The sequence below is a fragment of the Pseudorca crassidens genome, chromosome 8 (genome assembly GCF_039906515.1).
Source record: "Pseudorca crassidens isolate mPseCra1 chromosome 8, mPseCra1.hap1, whole genome shotgun sequence".
Classification (NCBI taxonomy): domain Eukaryota; kingdom Metazoa; phylum Chordata; class Mammalia; order Artiodactyla; family Delphinidae; genus Pseudorca; species Pseudorca crassidens.
Genome location: NC_090303.1, coordinates 51955504 through 51977450, shown reverse-complemented (window position 1 = coordinate 51977450; position 21947 = coordinate 51955504). Strand labels below are relative to the sequence as shown.

General features: G+C 33.7%; 1 protein-coding gene across 13 annotated transcripts in view; it reads left to right on the top strand.

Moving 5' to 3' along the window:
• The window catches only part of AKAP9 (A-kinase anchoring protein 9), a 145801-nt gene that overhangs the window by 26051 nt on the left and 97803 nt on the right, over positions 1-21947 (top strand). For 12 of the 13 annotated variants that reach the window (XR_010945522.1, XM_067746425.1, XM_067746432.1 and 9 more), the window contains exons 3-8: positions 4199-4243; positions 10129-10182; positions 10550-10720; positions 11509-11664; positions 12306-12503; positions 17336-19714. Coding sequence is in view for 12 of the 13 variants with exons in the window: in XM_067746425.1 (XP_067602526.1) it covers positions 4199-4243; positions 10129-10182; positions 10550-10720; positions 11509-11664; positions 12306-12503; positions 17336-19714 (3003 nt within the window). In the remaining variant the exon portion in view is untranslated. The remainder of the gene's footprint in view (positions 1-4198; positions 4244-10128; positions 10183-10549; positions 10721-11508; positions 11665-12305; positions 12504-17335; positions 19715-21947) is intronic. The other variant, XM_067746429.1, reaches the window with a different exon arrangement.

The window sequence follows — 21947 nt, the reverse complement described above, 5'->3', positions numbered from 1 at the left end:
CCCAGGAGTGGAATTGCTGGAACATATGGTAATCATATGAGTATTATGTTGGCTGTGAGTTTGTGATAAATAACTTTTATTATGTTGAGGTATGTTCCCTCTATACCAACTTTAGTAAGAGTTTTTATCATGAATGGATATTTCACAAAAATAAACTCAAAATGGATTAAAGACCTAAACATAAGACCAGATACTATAAAACTCTTAGAGGAAAACATACGCAGAACACTCTTTGGCATAAATTGCAGCAATATCTTTTTCGATCTGTCTCCTAGAGTAATGGAAATAAAAAGAAAAAAAACACCTAATTAAACCCAAAAGCTTTTGCACAGCAAAGGAAACCGTCAACAAAACGAAAAGACAATGCACAGAATAGGAGAAAATATTTGCAAGTGATGTGACCGACAATGGATTAATCTCCAAAACTTACAAACAGCTCATATGGCTTAATATCAGAAAAACAAACAACCCAATCAAAAAATGGGCAGGAGACCTATATAGGCATTTCATCAAAGAAGATATACAGATGGCCAAGAGGCACATGAAAAGATGCTCATCATCGCTAATTATTAGAGAAATGCAAATCAAAACTACAATGAGATACCACCTCACACCAGTCAGAATGGCCATCATTACAAAGTCTACAAACAATAAATGCTGGAGAGGGTGTGGAGAAAAGGGAACCCTCCTATACTGGTGGGAATATAAATTGGTATAGCCACTATGAAGAACAGTATGGAGGTTCCTTAAAAAACTAAAAATAGAGCTAACATATGATCCAGTAATCCCACTCCTGAGCATATATCTGGAGAAAACCATGGTTCAAAAGGATACATGCACCCCAGTGTTCATTGCAGTGCTGTTTACAATAGCTAAGACATGGAAACAGTCTAAATATCCATTGACAGCTGAATGGATAAAGAAGATGTGGTACATATATATACAATGGAATATTACTCAGCCATTAAGAAGAATGATGGATGGACCTAGAGTCTTTCATACAGAGTGAAGTAAGTCAGACAGAGAAAGACAAATATCATATGATATTGTTTATATGTGGAATCTAAAAAAATGATACAAATGAACTTATTTACAAAACAGAAACAGACTCACAGACTTAGAGAATGAATTTATGGTTACCAGGGGGAAGGGTGGGGGGGGGATAGATTGGGAGCTTGAGATTAACATGTACACACTGCTGTATTTAAAATATATAACCCTATTAGAATTTTTTAATGTTTCTTTATGTGTATATACAGGATAATTTTATAGATGTAAACATTATGTTTAATTGTATTCAATAACATGAACACAAAAGTGGAATGATAATAAAATAAGATAACCAACAAGGACCTACTGTATAGCACAGCAAATTCTGCTTAGTAGTCTGTAATAACCTAAATGGGAAAAGAACTTGAAAAAGAATAGATACATGTGTATGTATAACTGAATCACTTTGCTGTACACCTGAAACTAACACAACATTGTTAATCAACTATACTCCAATATAAAATAAAAATTTTTTAAATTCTTAAAAAAGAATGGATGTTGAATTTTATCAAATGCTTTTTCTGCATCTATTGAGATGATCACGTGGTTTTTGTCTTTTCTTCTGTTGATGTCGTGTATCACATTGATTGATTTGCATATGTTGAACCATCCTTGTGAACCTCAGATGAATCCAGCTTAATCATGGTGTATGATCCTTTTGTTTGTTTGTTTGTTTGTTTGTTTTGCGGTACGCGGGCCTCTCACTGTTTGACCTCTCCTGTTGCGGAGCACAGGCTCCGGACGCACAGGCTCAGCGACCATTGCTCACGGGCCCAGCCGCTCCACGGCATGTGGGATCTTCCCGGACCGGGGCACGAACCCGTGTCCCCTGCATCAGCAGGCCGACTCTCAACCACTGCGCCACCAGGGAAGCCCGTATGATCCTTTTTAATGTGTTGGTGGATTTGGTTTGCTAATATTTTGTGGAGGATTTTCACATCTATATTCATCAAAAATATTGTATGGTAATTTTCTTTTTTTGTGGTATCTTTGTCTGGTCTGGGTATCAAGGTGATAGTGGCTTCATACAATGACTTTGGGAGTTTTCCCTCCCCTTTAATCTTTTGGAAGAATTTGAGTAGGATTGATATAAGTTCTTCTTTGTATGTTTAGTAATCTCCCAGTGAAGCCATCCAGTTCTGGACTTTTGTTTGAAGGGAGTTTTTTAAAATTACAGATTCTGTTTCACTTCTAGTGATCAGTCTGTTCAAATTCTCTATTTCTTCTTGATTCAGTTTTGGTGGGCTGTATGTTTCTAGAAACTGGTCCATTTCTTCTAGGTTGTCCAACTTGTTGGCACATAATTGTTCATAGTATTCTCTTATGGATTTTTGTATTTCTGTGGTATTGGTTGTTATTTCTCCTCTTTCATTTCTTATTTTATTTTGGTCCTCTTTTCTTCTTGGTGATCCCTGCCAGAGGTTTGTCGATTTTTTCCTTTCAAAACACCAGCTCTTGGTTTTTATTTGATTTGGTGATTTTTATTTGGTGATTATTTCTATGTTTTATTTTATTTTATTTGGGGGGGTGTATGCAGGCCTCTCACTGTTGTAGCCTCTCCCATTGCGGAGCACAGGCTCCACACGCACAGGCTCAGCGGCCATGGCTGACAGGCCCAGCCCCTCCGCAGCGTGTGGGATCTTCCCGGACCGGGGCACGAACCCGTATCCCCTGCATCGGCAGGCAGACTCCCAACCACTGCGCCACCAGGGAAGTCCTCTATTGTTTTTTAAATTTCTGTTTTATTTATTTCCTCTCTGATCTTTATTATTTCCTTCCTTCTGCTGACTTTAGGTTTTGCTTTTCCTTCTTCTTCTAATTCTTTTAGGTGGTAGGTTAGGTTGTTGATTTGAGAAATTTCTTGTTTTTTGAGCAAGTCCTGTGTCACTATGAACTTCCCTCTTAGGACTGCTTTTGCTGCATTTCATAGCTTTTGTATGGTTGTGTTTTCATTGTCATTTGTCTCAAGGTATTTTTTTAATTTCATTGTTGAGCCATTAGTTTTTTAGTAGCATATTGTTTAGTTTCCCTGTAATCATTTTTTCTCATTTTTCTCTCTGCAGTTGATTTCTACTTTCATGCTGTTGTGATCAAAAAAGATGCTTGAAATAATTTCTATTCTTTTAAATTTGTTTAGGCTCGTCATGTGTCCTAGTATGTGGTCTATCCCAGAGAATATTCCGTGTGTGCTTGAAAAGAATGTAGTCTGTTTTGGGGGGATGTAATGTCCTGAAAATATCAATTAAGTCTAACTGTTCTATTGTGTCATTTACGATCTCTGTTGCTTTATTGATTTTCTGTCTGGAAGATCTGTCCATTGATGTCAGAGGGGTGTTAAAGTCTCCTATTATTATTATATTTCCTTCAGTTTCTCCCTTTATGTCCGTTAGTATTTGTTTTATGTAGTTGCTTCTATATTGGGTTCATATATCGTTCATATTTGTTGAGTGAAAAAATGAATTATCTGGGTCTCTTTTTTCACTTGTAAAATTAGATTCTTAGATTTGATGAGAGCATGTGAACAGTGAAAGCAGTGAAAATTTAGGTTTCCTCTTTGACTCTTCCTAGTACTTCTAAGCTGAGGGAAGCTTAGAAAAGCCACTCACTTCATACCCAAATCCCAGGGATGTAAGGATGAAGTAAGAATGTCTTTGAAAGTTTTTTGTAAGCTGCAACAGTGTTAATAACAACAGAGGTTGGTAATTTTCTTCAAGTTGTTGCTACTTTTCTAGCACCAAAATTTGATGATTCTTCATTTTAAAGAAATTGAACTTTTTGGAGTAACAGTTTAAGATTTTATTTTATTTAAAAGAGATGTAAGAATTAGAGGGATGATATCTTTTTTGGTGCTTTTGTCTTACAAATGATTTGTAGTGTATAAAAGACCCTGTGTGAAAGTACTTCTTGATACTTTTATATTTAGAAAACTGCCTAGTGATAAATTTTAGATGTGTTATTTAGCCATTGTGATTCATAATCAGAGTGGAATTTTAAAAGAATTTTAATAATTTTTTGCCTGTTTTTTAGTAATATTTTTTGAGTTTTCTATCATAAGTTACCAATAATAATGGGCTAATAAAGTACAATATTTGGAGAGGGGACGCAGTAGAAGGGCTTTAATATAATCAGTTTTTACTTTCTGTTTTAGCCGGAAAGTGAAATTTCAACCACAGCAGATGACTATAGTTCAGAGGTAAGGATAAGTAACACTGTGATTGACATTTCATATATTTTTGAAATTACTGTTGATTATTGTACTTTATTACTTGCAACTCACATGCTTTATGTTTTTATAAATATAATAAGAATATAGCACAGTATGATGTAATGTAAATGACCTAGAAAACCTGAAGTTTATATTTTTCTGACATATCTTTTTTTCAGATTATTAACTAAAGTCTTAAATCTGTTTGAATAAGTTGGTCCTTAATTAGATTGAGGCCTTGTTTTAGTTTCTAGGAAAGTGTTTGAAATTGGGTTTCTAGGATACATGATATAAGGTGTCCATATTTAACACAGTAAACATTTCATATTATAGGGTATTATATTTTGTGTAATGCTTTTTACAACTGCTTGAATTCTAGTTAATTACATAAATTCATTTATTGAAATTAATGTTGCAGTAGTGATTTTTAATTTAGGTGATAAAAGCTAACGTGGGCATTGGACACTTTTGGAAATACCTTCTTTTTGTGTTAATAAGTGTATGTCATTTTATCTTTTTTTTATTCTTTTAGATATGATTGTCATTTTTTTTGGTCCAGTATTTGAGGACATGGAAAACTTTACTTTGAATGGTTCAACAATTCAGTGTATTCTATAAGTTTTGATTTATTGTAGGTGTCTATTAGGAAAGAAAAAAAAGCTTCATGTACTTAAATGAACTTATTACTGTTTTGGATTGCTAATGGGAGTGAAAACTTTTACACTTCAAAAGTTTAATGTGTTTAAAAGCTGGGAATATACTTATTAGTGATCTGGTCAGGGAAATAATTAACCAACGTTAAATAAATAAATTAGTTCCCAGTTTAGGCTACATAAATTTGCCTTTATGGGAAGTATCTCAGTTTAAAATTACAGCTTGCAATTCAGAGAATCTGCACTTGTGACTTTAAATTTGGGGCTTAGATATGAAAACATTGCTTTTCTCTTCCATAATACTTTAATTCTTAGAGCTTGTCTTTTTTGATTGAAGTTTAAGATGGTTTGGCATTTGAACTACTGGTGACTTTTGGGCAGCCCAGGATTCCACAAATGCATTTTTTTTCTTTATACCAAAGTGAATTTTTTTTATAATCCAAGTGGCTACAGATCAGACCGTCTAATACATGCCTATGAAATTTGGTTAAAATTTATATTTTAAATTTTTATTGTGATACCTAGTAAATATGATGTGTTTCAAAATGAGGTACAAATAATTTTAAATATAAGTCCTACAGATAAAAGTTAAAGCATGTGGTCCAGGTCTTCCTTGGTGGTTCAGTGGTTAAGAAGCTGTCCTGACAATGCACACGGGTTCAAGCCCATGTCTGGGAAGATCCCACGTGTCATGGAGCAACTAAGCCCATGCGCCACAACTACTGAGCCTGTGCTCTAGAGCCCGCGAGCCACAACTACTGAGCCCGCATGCCACAACTACTGAAGCCCACGTGCCTAGAGCCCATACTGTGCCACAAAGAGAAGCCACCGCAATGAGAAGCCCACGTGCTGCAACTAGAGGAAGCCTGTGCGCAGCAGTGAAGACACAATGCAGCCAAAAATAAATAAACAAATAAATTTATTTTTTTTAAAAAAGAGTAATACGAATTAAAAAACAAAGCATGTTGTCCATGATTTAACAATAAGAAATATATTTTATATATATGTGTGTATGTAATTTTATATATTTACATATGTATTACATATATGTGTATAGTTGTATACATGAATAATTGTGCACATGAGTAATATATAGGTATTCATACATACATATTTTTTTAAACCAAACTTTCAGGAAAAGATACTTTACTATGTGACCAGTCCTCTGATACTTTCTCTTTCTAACAGTGGTCACAAAAATTCAATTGATTAGCTGATTTGTAAGTTGAAAAAATTAGTGATTTTGAAGGTTACGTTGAAAGATAGTTATGAAATAATCTTTGACAGATTTGACCAGATTTGAATCATAATCCTTCTAATATTATCCATTTTGGGCCTAGATTCATAATGGATTATACTTTAAGAAATTTACATATTTTACTATGTGTATAGAAAATAGTATAAAATTGATAGTCTGTGAAATATTTGATGATGTCTCATGAAGATTGCTAAAATGGGTACTGCTTCAATCCATGATACTCTGGACTAGTTTTGGGTCTTTACCTACTTGATTTAATGACATTGGACTGGTTTGACTGAGCTAGAATTTCAGGGGACTTCTAAGCCATATTCACAGTCTTAGGAGGCAGAAAAATCTTCAGTAGGTCAAATTTATAAACCAAAGAATACACAACATGCTAAGTCAACTATATTTCAATAAAAATAAAAAAATAAACAAGGAGTAAATCTCACACTGTAATACTCTTCATATTAGAACTCTTAAGGGACCTCTAAAATGAAATTCCTTTCTAGGCAACACATATAACTTCACTACAAATAACAGATTTATGAAGTATAACAGTCTTGGCTGCTCTGGTTTGCAATTGAATATTCTTAAAATTTCAAAATTACATGGTTTTAATCATAAGACACATAATTATCTTGTATTTTGTCTAAATATCACTGTCATTTTTCTGGTACATAGGGAAATAAGGTGATGTAAAAGAGAAGGGGCTTTGGAGCCAGAAAGTCCTATTTTCAAATTTCAGCTTATTCACCTCTGAGCAGGATGAATTTGGACACATCACTTAAACACTGAAATACAGTTTCCTTACCTGTAAAATGGGGGAGATAATATCTATATCACAGGGTAGTTTTGAGGGTTATTTGGTAATTTTAGTATGATGTTTGATATATAAAAAACGATCAGCAAAGCTTGTGGGTTTTTTTACTGTGCTTCACTAGATGTATGCTTTTCTTCACACTAAGTTTATATGAAACAAATGAGTGATGAGAATTCTTTCAACAATTTATTCTCAGAAGGATTTCGGATTCTGATTCTATGTTTAATTAGCAATTAGTTTAGAAATTTTATTTTGATAGATACGGTATGTGCTTAATGTTCTTGACTTCTGTGGCTAGTATACCCCTTGGATTAAAAAATGGATTCAGGTCTAGAAAGGATTAGTCAGATAATTTTATCCTGTGATCTCCCGAAGATCTGTTCTGTATAAAAATATATCCAATTATGTATACTAGAGAAATCAGACTAAATAAAAAATACACTTCTTACGAGTTAATTTAAATTATACATAATCTTTTCAGTTCTTGGTGAAGGGACATTTCATATCTAAAATACCATATTTACATAAAATGTTTTTATCGATACCATTAGAGCAGGGTTATTTGGGGAAAGTTGGAAATGCTACAGGCAACATACAGAGGTAAGACAAGTAAATAAATATGCTTTGCTATGTATAGAAAGATGAAATGATAATAGGGCATACAGTCTTTTTATGGACTTCAACTGATTATTCAGAACTTCTTAACCAAGTCACTTACAGGACTCACGACATTTATGAAGTGACTGGCTGGAGTTGGAGACATAGCCTATAGCCAGCTATTAAGTAACGTAAACTTAGCTTTTCAACTTTGACTTGGGTTTCTTTCTTTCTTCTTTTTAACTTCACCTTATTTTCATTTTCTCCCTCCCTGTCTCAGCTTATATATTGAAGGTATACAACATGGTGCTTGATACTTAACTTTGACTTTGAATGAATGATCTTAACTTCATTAGTTTCTTGGCTCTAATTCCAGGAGTCAGCTAGGCACACTGAACTCCTATAATTTTTATGAACTTTATGAACTATTAGATTCTTCTTATTTTTTATTAAAACATCCATTATTAATATTTTTGTACATACTGCCAAATTAAGTATAATATGGATAAGGTGTTAATCATAAATAGTGAGTTGTTCTTCTGTGTTTTTGAACTGATGTCCACTGAAAGGAAAAGTTTTTGTGTGAAGAACATTTTATGATTTTTAAAATAAGAGTCATCTTTCCTCTGATTCTTTCTGAATAGCAGTATTTTTAGGAAATGATACTTACTCTAGAGAACATTTTAAAATTTAGAATGTACCTTATTTGTACTTTCCCAAATCTTCAAGTTGTCTACACAGATTGAGTAAATTATGAATTCAAAAAGACTATATTAGTATAGTCTAAAGTTTAAATGACTTTGAAAAATGCCACAGTAAAGAACAATATTAAGTAAAGTTAAGGTTTCTTCAGTTGGAGGAGTCTGTTCATCTAATCTTCATGTTTCAAGCTATTAATGTGCCTTCATATTATGGTTTATCAAGTATTGTGTTAAAACGCTAGTGTAAGAAGATGAGATAAATGCTCTACCTGTTAGATATCAGTGAAGTAATTATCTAGATTAAAAAATATAATCATTTATTGCTAACTATTAATGATCCTAATCTGTTGAGTGTTTCTTTTCTAACTTTGAAATATAGTTTAGTTCTGGTGTATAATCTCTTATTACCTATTTACATGATATTAAATTTTTAAGATCTGTTAATATTGACAAGATTTTAATATTTATTATAATAACAATTAAGTTTTGAAAACAGTCATGTAGTATTTTAAGAAGCCAATACATATGACTTGCTCAAGTGTAAAATGTGCTCAACTTAGAGAAAAGTTAAGCTGAATGTTGGCTATTTAATGTGTTAGATTCAATTATTATAAATAGATAACTAATTTATGTAAGTGATATCATCACTACTTAAAGGAATATCCTTTGTTTAATATGATATTTGAAAATATTCATAAAATCCATTTCATTATACTGTTACCCTAAAGGAGAAGTTTAGTAGATGTTTATCAAAGTGCTTCATTTCAAAATCAAGAAAAGCTAATTGGAAAAAAAAAAAGAAAAGCTAATTGAAATTTAGAATTTAATTTGAAAGTTATTGCAAGTGACTTTATTAATAATCTTAATAGAGTTAGTATTGCTGTGTTTTAATAGTTTTCACAAATTCTAATAATGTGTTGCCATAAAGGTGAAAATTTTTTTTAATTTTAAGCTTTGATTTTTGAAATTATCCTTGGGGGAAAAAAAAGGAATCAAACTCTGGAAAGAACTCTTAATTAGGATCTTCACTTTTTAAAGTGGTGTGATCCATATCAACCTAATCCTAATTCTAAGTTATTCTATTCTGTGTATTTCAACAGTAAAAACTTCATTATCTTGGATTCTGTTAACAGAATTGTGAGAAATTAAACATAAACAGGAATGAAATTCACTTGTTTGCTGTTAGGGGGAAGGAAGGTATTATTGAGTAGATTAATTGATCTGAAATTAATCTCCCACCAGGTCAACCCCAGAGACATATTCTGCCAACCTCCTGCGTCCTACCACAAAATGTCTGTGATAGAGACATCTGTATTCTGGAAAATCTCCACATCTGTCAGAGTTGGCATGGCTATCATAGTACCCTCAGGGGAAAGTTCTTGAGGAGTTTTCCTCAGCTCTTGACATCTCCTCCTACTTCTTCACCTGCTTGCCAACCTTCAATAGATTTACATCAGTAAACAGTTTTACTTTAAAATGAATAGGGCTTAATCAAAAAACAATTATTTAAATGATTTTAAGGCAGTGTTTTGTAGAGGAGGATCTTGTAACTAGAGGTTTATAGTTATTCTTCTGAAGACAAAAGAGAAACTGTACTTAGAACCTTAATTCACTTAAATGAAAATGTATAGCACAGTGTCTTTTGCATTGTAAGCACTCAAATGTATGAGGAATTCTTTGGCATTTGAAATGGTCATAATGTCTTTTAGATGTTTAAATTTAATCACTATATCTGTTTTTGCCAATGAGGCATTTTCCTTAGGCATAAGAAAAGCATGAGTACAGTTAGCACAAATATAATTGTTAGCTTTAAATAAAATTCTAAAACCATAATATTTCAGGAAATTGTTTTTATACAGGTAAATGGTTGCAGTTTTGTGGCGAGAACAGGAAAGCCTACAAATTTATTAAGGGTACAGTATTTAAAACTACTCACTATACTAATGTTTTATTCTATTTAAAACCATTTGGTTACTAACAAAGCTTTTCCCTGTATGTACTTCTTTCATTGTGTGATTTCTAAATGCTTTTAATGTGTAACAAAACAAAATTATCCACCTTTTGGTATAAAACTCAATTGTAACTGAATTTGCAGATATCTTGTTTTTGCTCTTGAGGTATATATATCACATTAGCAACAAAGTAGGTTGTCATGCCAGTAAACTCTCAGGTGATGAGTGATGTTTAAAATTAGACTTTGCTGTAGGATTCAGATTTTGAATCCCTTTTCCTGAGGGAATGTTGCTAGTACTGAATTATTAAAAATCTGGATTGGTTTAGGAAGAAGAATTTGTTGTTGATGATTCTTATTCTGAACATGGAGCACAGTACAATCAGACCCACCTAGAGATGATGGAAAATGAATTGGCTGGGAAACAACATGAGATTGAAGAGCTAAACAGAGAACTAGAAGAAATGAGGGCCACCTGTGGGACTGAAGGACTGAAGCAGGTGTGTTTACCTTATGTGGCTTTTGGTTTGTTACAAAACAAAAATAGGAAATTTGAATGATAGTATAGGTACATTCTTTAAAGATGGGTTTTTTAAAATGGTAACTTCAAGTCACCTCATAATATTTGTCCTTATACATATCATAAACAACATCGCTTAAAACTAGTCCATTAACAAGGCTAATATAATGAGATCTTTTTTTTAACTTTATGAGATAGCTAGACTGACATCACTTCAGTAGGGATAGATGTTTTTGTAAGCAGCCTGAGAGAAAATTATGTTGCATACCACATCAGTCAGTATATTGACTTAAACTCATTAAAAATGTCAGCCAGTCTTTGTAAGTAACTTCTTGTGGTTAAAGTAACATCTGTTGTTTGTGGCAGTCAGTTATGAAAACAAGGTGAAATAAGACATTGATAAGGATGACAGAATATATTTCAGTTTCATCTTCTTTAGAAACAAGTAAGGCTTAAACATGCCTATGATGGTAATGCCTACAAACATTGGAGCATCCCTAAATATAAAGACACTTGTCCTTCTAGAAGTAGATATATGGATAAGTCAAATCTAATGTATTTTGTTCCCTAGTTCAGATGGTTTTTTAAAAGTTGATTTGGAAGTAAAACTAATTCCCGCAAGATAATAGCTTTCAAATATGCTTACAGATTGTGATAATTCTGCCAATGCATTTTGAATATCGTATTTTTGAAGAAGTTAGCTGTACTAATACTTAATTTTGTTAAAAATTAAATATAGCACATTTAATTTTCACTGATGTTTTTTAGTTGCAAGAATTTGAAGCTGCCATTAAACAGAGAGATGGCATCATAACCCAACTCACTGCTAATTTACAACAAGCGAGAAGAGAAAAGGATGAGACAATGAGAGAATTTTTAGAGTTGACAGAACAGAGTCAAAAATTACAGATTCAATTCCAGCATGTAAGTATTACTAATAGAACAAAATTTATTAAATTTTTAGGAACGAATTTTAAAAAATTTTCTTATATTTTCCAGAACAAATAAATATTTAAAAGCCATTTGCTTATTATGTATTATTTTGAAAAAACTAGTAAATACTTGTTATGTTAACCAGGAATTTAATTCATACTCCTTGAGTGGTTTTGTGCTATTATTTTCTTTGTACTTCTTCCTCATCTGTATTTTAAAATCTTGTAAGTCCGATAAGGTGGATTTTTGCAGAAATTAACCTGTAGTTAACATCCAACCTTTGTCAACCCTGGTATGATTTCATTTTAGTTAGGTTCTGAAAGGGTCACTAGACTGAATATATTCCACTTACCTTTAATTAGAGCCATAGGAATCTGATTGTATTAATTAAGGTTTCTGTTGACAAGTAACAGAAAATAATTTTAGGTAAGGGAGGAATTTATCAGCTTAGGTAATGTAATCATACTTATCTGATCAGCTATGGCAGCATGTTTGCTGGGGTCTCAAGCCTGTGAATCCAGTACAGTTCCCAGAGAGCAACTATGAGCCGAGTAACACCCCCCAAAGAATGTCTCTTCCGTAGTGTACTCACTGAAGAATTTAATACTTTGGGGTTTCTTTCTATTTTCAAGTTACAGGCTAGTGAAACTCTGAGAAACAGCACTCATAGTAGCACAGCTGCAGATTTACTACAAGCCAAACAACAGATCCTCACTCATCAGCAACAGCTGGAAGAACAAGACCATCTGTTAGAAGATTATCACAAAAAGAAAGAAGACTTCAAAATGCAAATTAGTTTCTTGCAAGAGAAAATTAGAGCATATGAAACGGTATGTTTAAGGAAGTCAGCCAATGTGCATCAGCTTTACAATTAATTTTAAAGTTTTTCATCCTAGTGTTTATCTTTTTGTTACACACATGAATCAGAAAGTTTCATAATTAAGAAAAGTTCTTTAAGCATGTAAAATAATTTATTTCAAAAGCAGTTGGGAGTCTTCCAGTAATAGGTTTTAAGATTATACTCATTGGGACTTCCCTGGTGGTCCAGCGGGTAAGAATCCACACTCCCAATGCAGGCGGCCCACGTTTGATCTAGGTCCCACATGCATGCCGCAACTGAGAGCCCACATGCCGCAGCTAAACATGCCGCAGCTAAACATGCCGCAACGAAGATCTCGAGTGCCGCAACTAAGACTTGGCGCAGCCTAAATAAATAAATAAATATTTGGGGTGGGGGAAGGATAATACTCATTACTGAGTTCTTTGAAAGTGATCGGCCTATGTTAAATTGAGTTCTCCGGAGAATCTACATTTATAACCAGAACTTCTATCGTTTTTTTCTTTTACATCTAGAGATGTTTCTACTCATTTTAGCCATGGTTATGAAATTCTGAAAATATTTTCATGGCAAAATGAAGTTTCATGGATTTTAAAAATACAGATTCTCTTTATTCATGATAGTTATGTGTTATAAAGTTGCCTGGAACACTTATTCAGTGCTCCCAGGGGATATATATACACATACATACATGCACACACACGTACATATCATATAGATTTTTTTTTGCTCTTTCCACTATATTTTATTTTTTAATTTTATTGAAGTATATTTCATTTACAGTGTTGTGTATATCATATAGATTATAATATTAAATCCTAAGAAAACATCCTGGTAGATTATATTTTGTTTAGTTTTCAAAAGAGAAATGAGGGTTAGAAGTGTTAACTGACTTGCCTAAGGGTGCCTTCCCCCCAAGTAGTTGCCAGAATCGGGATTCCAACCCTATTGGACTGACCCAGAGCCAGAATTTCTTGCAGTATGCTCTGCTACCCCCTACCATCTCCATTCTCATGGTCTCCATCCTTGTCCTCTCCATATGAGAGCTTAAACAAAAAAGCAGTGTGCTCACCTTGCTTGATGCCAGATGGAATCATGCGTGCCATGAAACTCAATTTTTTTAATTATTTATTTTTGGCTGCTTTGGGTCTTTGTTGCTGTGCATGGGCTTTCTCTAGTTGTGGCGAGCAGGGGCTACTCTTTGTTGTGGTGTGTGGCTTCTCATTGCGGTGGCTTCTCTTGATGTGGAGCATGGACTCTAGGCACGTGGGCTCAGTAGTTGTGGCTCGCAGGCTCTAGAGCGCAGGCTCAGTAGTTATGGCGCACAGGCTTAGTTGTTCTGCGGCACATGGGATCTTCCGGACCAGGGCTTGAAGCTGTGTCCCCTGCGTTGGCAGACGGATTCTTAACCACTGCACCACCAGGAAAGTCCCAGCAACTCAAATTTTTTACCACTCTGTGCACTTTTGCAAATGACTGTGAGTATTGATCTCAGGGTTATATATAAATTTAAGCAAGTAAGCAAATTCACAGATATGAAATCTTTGAATAATGAGTGCAGACTATACATACAATACAGTATTTTCTATAAACTTAGGAGGTTCTTCTGCAAGATGTTGAGAAATTGTCAAAACAAGACTATTGTTTGGATAATAATAAAAGTATTAGGTAGTTTTTGTTTACTTGCTACCAGGCAATATTCAAAGCATCATACACATACTAACTCATTGAATCATCACACCAACCTTATGAGGTAGAGATACCATTGTCACCCCCATTTTACAGATGAGGACATCAGAGCAAAGCAAGATGAAGTAAATTGCCCAGATATACAGGTAATAAATTGGTAGAGCCAGATTTCAAATCTAGGTAGTATGATTCCAGAGACTGTCTCTAAGGAAAATAGGAAATGTACAATATTAAGATATTGAAATTATGAAATGGACATGCTTTACAACCAAGGTAATTTAAAAATCATTTTGTAGATGTTTACAGAACACTTGTTTTGCATCATGCTCTTGGAAGAGATAATGATGTTTAAATGTGCTTTTTTCTTCACTGGAACTCATGGTTTAGTAGGCATGTATGCAAGACACCACAAAACAAGGCTAAGTATGGTTAAAAAGTGTTTTGAAAATTCTTAGTAAGTCTGGCTTCATAAGGGAAGTGATTCAGGGTAGGCTTTAGCTGGAAGGTGATATTTGAGGTAAGTCTGTATATTGGAACAATCCCCTTTTAATTGTACTTTGTTTTCTCCCTAATTGGTGTAATATATGGCACATAGCAGCTACTCAATACTAATTTGGTAAATAAGTGAATAAATTATGAATCTGAAATGATGAGATGGGGAGGACATTTTAGAGAGGGTGGAGTATGCATAAAGACCCAGACTGAAACATGTTAGAAGTGTATATAGACATCAAAAAGTAGTTTAATAAGAAAACAATAGTCTTTGGAAATGAGTCTTTCCAGGAGGTAAGAGTAGAAAGTCAGTCTAGGCCTAGGTTAGAAGAGCCTGGGCAGTCGGGTTTTATCGTACTTATTATATTGTATTCAGTAGGCAGTATAATTTGAGATTATTTAAAATTCAAGTAATTCATTTTTGTAGGGGGAATAACCTTTGTTTATTTGAATGTTAACAAGAATACTTTTGTTATCGGTCCCTTTTTCATTACATACATATTTTTTCCTTTTTTTCTCTTTGAATGAATCCCTGGGTAGTAGTTCCATTAAAGCAACTGAAGGACTAGGGCATTAGGATGATAGTTGGAACTGTCTTGGTTTCTGAGGCAACTGCATTAACTGTTCCAGGTTCATTCTTACTGTCCTAATCCTCTGAACTTCCCATGGTACAGTCATCACAGGCAGGAACTATATTATTCCTTACTCTCTCAGGTCTGTTTCCAAAAAATAGAGGGATTGTATCCTTAACCACAGAGCTATCTTTTTTTTGCAACACCATATAAGTGGTTTAAAACCATGTACTGTGGAATAAATGGTAGTAAGAAAAGTGAACCATGAATTTGTACTATTTAATAATTGAATGAAGAATTGTTGTTTGCAGTAATATCAAGTGTTGGACAGTTTTAAATTGATACTTTTTATTTTATGAGGGTTCCCCCCATGAAAAACCAGGATATATAAATAAATATTAAAGATTTTATAACAACATTAACAAGACTAATTACTTAACAGTTTAACTGAAGTTGACTGCCATGAACTGATTTTACTTTCTTAGAGACTCCAAATGCCTTACAGATTTTTTTCTAGTATATAAATATATTATGTGTGTATGTCGCACAATGAGAATTAATACCTTAATATATTTATTTTAGATTCAAACATATTCTGTGAGATAGAGAAAATAATATCTTTATTTTACAGGTGAAAACACCAAGATTTAAAGAGATTAAACTGATTTAAATGTCATATTTTAGTCCAGAAATTAAAGTCTGAAGGCTTAGTACTTGCTAGTAACATATGGTGACATTGATGGGATATGTGATACCAAGACGAAAACTGATAGGATTTTGCTCAAGTGAGCATGAGATCAAGGGATGTTAGAGGAATCAAATGTTCAGTGGCATTAGGCTGTGATAACCTCATATATCCATCTCACAGTAGGAGTGGTCATGCCTTTGGACTGAAATTCTTAATTCTGTTTACAGTTGACCCCTACCTTGCTTTCTACATTTGGTATGGTTTTCCCAGAGGGATTAGAATTCTCAAAGTCTCATGGTACCTTGATTCTCTTTTCTGAACTGTACTTAAATGGGGACTGCCAATATTTCTCTCTGAGGCTTTCTTTTTTCCTAGGCCCTGTCATTCTTTTTTTTAGGTATGTTAATACATTCATTTGAGGTGCCTTTAAGTCCTCTTGGCCTTGGACTTTTGTCTCCTGAAGGTGATTTTAATTACTTTACATATATTCTGTTCTGTTCTGTGGATTTTACTTTTTTTTTGGTCCTTGTGACTACAGCCCTTAACTACTCAGGCAACTAAGTAACGGAGACAAAACTTGGTCTCCAGGGCTTCTACTCGACTCCCTTATGCTCTAACACTTCTGTGAATGATTAGGGACATAGGGACATACCTTGGCATATGTTCTGGGTTTTGATTTATCCACAGTTCCAAAATAAGAGTCCCAAATCAGAAGTGGGGGGAAAAATCTGTCTTGCTTTCAAATTTCTATTCACACCAAAAATCTAGAATCAAATTGATATGCCATAAATGTATAATTGTCTTGCATATCACTTGCGATTCAACCACTTAAGCATATCCCTGAACTTTTAATTCATTTACCCCAGGAGTGAAGTTAAGGCTGACTTACAGGAACCTGTGTTTGTTGTTTTACTCTTTTCATAACACTTGCCCACCAAACCTTCAGGTCACTAAAATACTATATGGGAGGAACTCTGATATATTTTTAGGACTATCTTCTGGAAATGTAAAGAGTATGTAGTGCTCTAGCTATTGCAAATACTAAATACATAGAATGTTAATCAGTTAATAAGAAAGAAGAACGTATAATGGTTTAGACACATTTTAATCCCACTGAATTTTTAAACTAAAAAATTCAGTCATAGCAATGTAAGAAAAATTTCTTCCCACCAAGAAGGCCAACACTGCTCATAGATAGTATTGACTACACAAGTCCTGTGTCTCACTGATGTAAGAAAAATTAAGGGGCAGGCTCAGCAGCTACTTTTTGTAGGATAATGTAAAAAGCAGTCTTCTGTCAGTCGTTTGGTAATGGGGTTAAGGGGTATAAGTAACCAGGAACTAAAAATGCCATTTTTATATTTTCATTTTTTCTTTATAAAGGAACAGGATAAAAAAGTAGAAAGCTCAAATAAAGAAATACAGGAAAAGGAAGCAGTCATTGAAGAATTAAATACAAAAATAATAGAAGAAGAAAAAAAAACTCTTGAGCTAAAGGATAAAGTCACAACTGCTGATAAATTACTGGAAGAATTACAAGAACAGGTTGTACAAAAGAACCAAGAGATAAAAAATATGAAATTAGAGCTGACTAATTCCAAGCAAAAGGAAAGACAGTGTTCTGAGGAAATAAAACAATTAATGGGGACAGTTGAAGAACTTCAGAAGAAAAATCATAAAGATAGTCAATTTGAAACTGATATTCTACAAAGAATGGAACAAGAAACACAAAGAAAGTTAGAACAACTCCGGGCAGAGCTGGATGAGATGTATGGGCAGCAGATAGTACAGATGAAACAAGAATTAATAAAACAACACATGTCACAGATAGATGAACTTAAAACACAACATAAGGGAGAAATGGAGAATGCTTTAAGATCGTGTCCAAATATTACAGTTAATGAAGATCAAATAAAGTTAATGAATATGGCAATAAATGAACTGAATATAAAATTGCAAGATAATAACTCTCAAAAGGAAAAACTCAAGGAAGAACTAGGAGTAATTTCCGGAGAAAAGTCTGTTCTACAGAGACAGCTTGAAGACCTTTTTGAAGAATTGAGCTTTTCAAGGGACCAAATTCAGAGGGCTAGACAGACTATAGCTGAACAAGAAAGTAAACTCAATGAAGCACACAAGTCCCTTAGTACAGTGAAAGATTTGAAAGCAGAGATTATTTCTGCATCTGAATCCAGGAAGGAACTAGAATTAAAACATGAAGCAGAAGTTACACATTATAAGATAAAGCTTGAAATGTTAGAAAGAGAAAAAAATGCTGTATTAGACAGAATGGCTGAATCACAAGAAGCTGAGTTAGAGAGGCTGAGGACACAGCTCCTGTTTAGTCATGAAGAAGAACTTTCCAAACTGAAGGAAGATTTGGAAATTGAACATCAAATAAATATTGAAAAGCTTAAAGATAACTTAGGCATTCACTATAAACAGCAGATAGATGGCTTACAGAATGAAATGAGTCAAAAGATAGAAACCATGCAGTTTGAAAAAGACAATTTGATAACTAAGCAGAACCAGTTAATATTGGAAATTTCAAAGCTGAAAGATTTACAGCAATCCCTTGTGAATTCAAAATCAGAAGAAATGACCCTTCATATCAATGAACTTCAAAAAGAAATTGAAATACTCAGACAAGAAGAAAAGGAAAAGGGTACACTTGAACAAGAAGTTCAAGAATTACAACTTAAAACTGAATTATTGGAGAAACAAATGAAGGAAAAAGAGGATGACCTTCAAGAAAAACTTGCACAACTTGAAGCAGAGAATAGCATTCTTAAAGATGAAAAGAAGGCCCTTGAAGACATGTGGCAAATATATACTCCTGTTAACCAAGAAGAAAGATTAATTTTCATAGACTCCATTAAGTACAGATCCAAAGACTGTAGCTGGCAAAAAGAAATAGAAATACTTACAGAGGAAAATGAGAACCTCAAAAAACAATGTATTCAGCTAACTGAAGAGATTGAAAAGCAAAGGAACACTTTTTCATTTGCTGAAAAAAATTTTGAAGTTAATTATCAAGAGTTACAGGAGGATTATGCTTGCCTTCTCAAGGTAAAAACCGATTTAGAAGACAGTAAAAATAAACAAGAAGTTGAATATAAAAGTAAGCTTAAAGCACTTAGTGAAGAGCTTCATCATTTGCAAAGAATAAACCCAACTATAGTGAAAATAAAAAGTTCAGTCTTTGATGATGACAAAACTTTTACAGCAGAACCATTGGAAATTGGTGAGGTTGTTGAGAAAGATACAACAGAACTTATGGAAAAGCTTGAGGTAACCAAGCGAGAAAAATTAGAACTGTCAGAGAGACTGTCTGATCTTTCTGAACAATTAAAACAGAAACATAGCGAGATTAGTTTTCTAAGGGAAGAAGTTAAATCTTTAAAGCAAGAAAAAGAGCAAGTTTTATTGAGATGTAGAGAGCTAGAAATCATAATTAACCATAATATGACAGAAGATGTAAATGTATGTGCTGTCCATTTAAGCTCTTTAAAAGACGGAGTTTTGACAAGCAGGGATTCTGGAGGGTGTGTTCCTAAAATAAGTAAAGACTTTGGTGAAGAATCAAAAATAATGGAGTTAAATGAAATTCCTATTGAAAATATGACTCTTGGAAAAGAAAACAAGCAAGAATGGTTTTTTGATCACTTGCCGTCAGTGACAAATGAATCATCACTTGGGACAACTGAACCAGGTGAAAATGATAAACTTCAGCAGGAGCTCAGTGTACTTAAATCAGAACAGGTATGTTTACTTACATGTATATGCTACAGCGTACATTTCATACTAAAAGTTTTCATCGTCATAAAACATAAATTAACCTTACAAGAGAATGAAAGTAAACCCTGTAATGTAATTCTCACTTAAGCCTATCATTTATCATTTCTTTTATCTTTTTAATTCTTAAACATTGTTGCCTTAAACGTTGTTGCTGCTCTTTTAGTTAATCTTTTAGTTAATCTGCTCAGGAAATAGAACATAGAACACATTTTCTTTGAAAAGGCAAGAGTTTAAATCACAAGAGTCTGAGCTTTAGAAAAGTTATTTTGTAATATTTTGTTGCAATCCCAAAGATTGGTTTCAGTCTCATTTTGTATTGGTGTTTTCAAGGTTCCACAACTGAAAATTAACTCTCAGACTTTTTAGTGCTCTGTATAGTTGTTCAGTAGTTATGAAACTATATTTCCCTGAGAAAAAAATCTTGGTTTAAATCCTAGCATTTTCTCAGAGTCTTGTTTTACCTGAAGTGGGGGGGGGAAATGTATTAATTCTAAATACAGTTAAACAGTGCATATAATGAGTAATACTAGGTCACTCCTGATGATTTATATTTGCTGGATACTGAAAATAGAAATGACATGAAAATTCCACTGGACATCTTGTATAATGGTGCTAACTAGAGCTTTATGTGTTTCTTCATTTCTGTAACAAGTATTTATTGAGTCTCTTGCCAGGTAGGAATAGTGGTGAACAAGAGAAAGAAGGTTCCTGCTCTCAAAGAGCATATATTCTAGTGAGGGAGGCAGGCAATAAATGAGGAAACAAGTAGAATAGTTAAGAAAAGTGATGTTTTATAAGGAAAATAAAACAGATAATGTGATAGAGAATGGTGGGTAGTGGTGGTGGCAGCATTAAATAGGGTGGTCAGGAAAGGTGTCTAGGAGGAATTAACATCTGAGCTGCCATCTGAATGGCAGCGAGGAGTCTACCACATGGAAGTTAGAGCAATTGCAATGACAGAGATGAGTTTGAGGAACAGAATAAAGACGTATTTAGTTGAGTTTGAGGGAAGGAGAGTGGAAGAAAAAGAGTTTGAAGAAGCAAAAGACCAGATCTTGTAGAGCCTTACAGACTGCGTAAGAAGTTGAGATTTTATTCTGTATACGGTAGGAAGCCACTGGAAAGTTTTTTCTTTTTACTTCTAATAAATGTACTCACATTTGTGATCTTATATCAGATATTAGGATATTTTACATTTTAATAACCTAAATAGAGTTAAGATGTTCTAACTGCATAACTATTAATGCTTTGTTAAGTAAGTTAATTGGTTAAGTTAAGTAAGTTAATTGGTTAAGTTAATTGGTTTTAATGTAATCACTTCTAAAAATGCCAGAGATCATTTAAATTTTTTTAAAAAACATTACTGGGGGAGGACCTAAATTTGAAGCCATCAAAATGGTCAAATCTTCTCAGTAAGAATTTTATTTTTTCTAACTAAAGACATTTTCAGTGACATTCAGATACCATCTCCTTGACATTAACTTCCATAAAGTAAACAGAGGCAAACCCATAAGCTGTCCCTGCCCCACTCATCACTACCAAGACAAACCCCCTTAGTGATGGGGAGAGGAGTGAGGTGTGTGTCTGTGGAAGGAAGCTCACGGAAGAAATTGAGCAACAACTTACATAATAACACCTAAGAGCAATCTAAATATGCTTAGAAATAATGCTGAAGCCACAAAAATACTTCTACTCTTGGGACTAAACTAATTGGCTCATAAACATAAAAAGATACTTCAACATTATAAATTGATATAACAATAAAATAGCATTTTATACCTGTCAGATTGGCAAAATAAGTTTCACAATAAAAAGTGTGATGAGAATGTGGGGAGATGAGTATTCACCTACACTGTTAAATATCAGTGTAAATTGGTATAATTATAAAAATCTGTTAAAATCTAATGCAGTTAATATACATAGTCTGTGATGCAGCATTTACATTTCTAGGTGGCACTCAGTGTAGTCCCTGACCAGCAGCATCAGCATCACTTGAAAACAGGTTAAAATTCAAATTCTGGGGCCCACACCAGACCTCCTGAGCTAGACGCTCTGGGAGAGGGGCCCAGCAATCTGTTTTAATAAGCACTCCAGGTGATTTTGATGTGTGCTAAAGTTTGAGAGCCACTACATTAGAGAAACACTAGCATATTTATACAGGGCATATGTATATGAATTTATTGCAGCATTTTTTGAA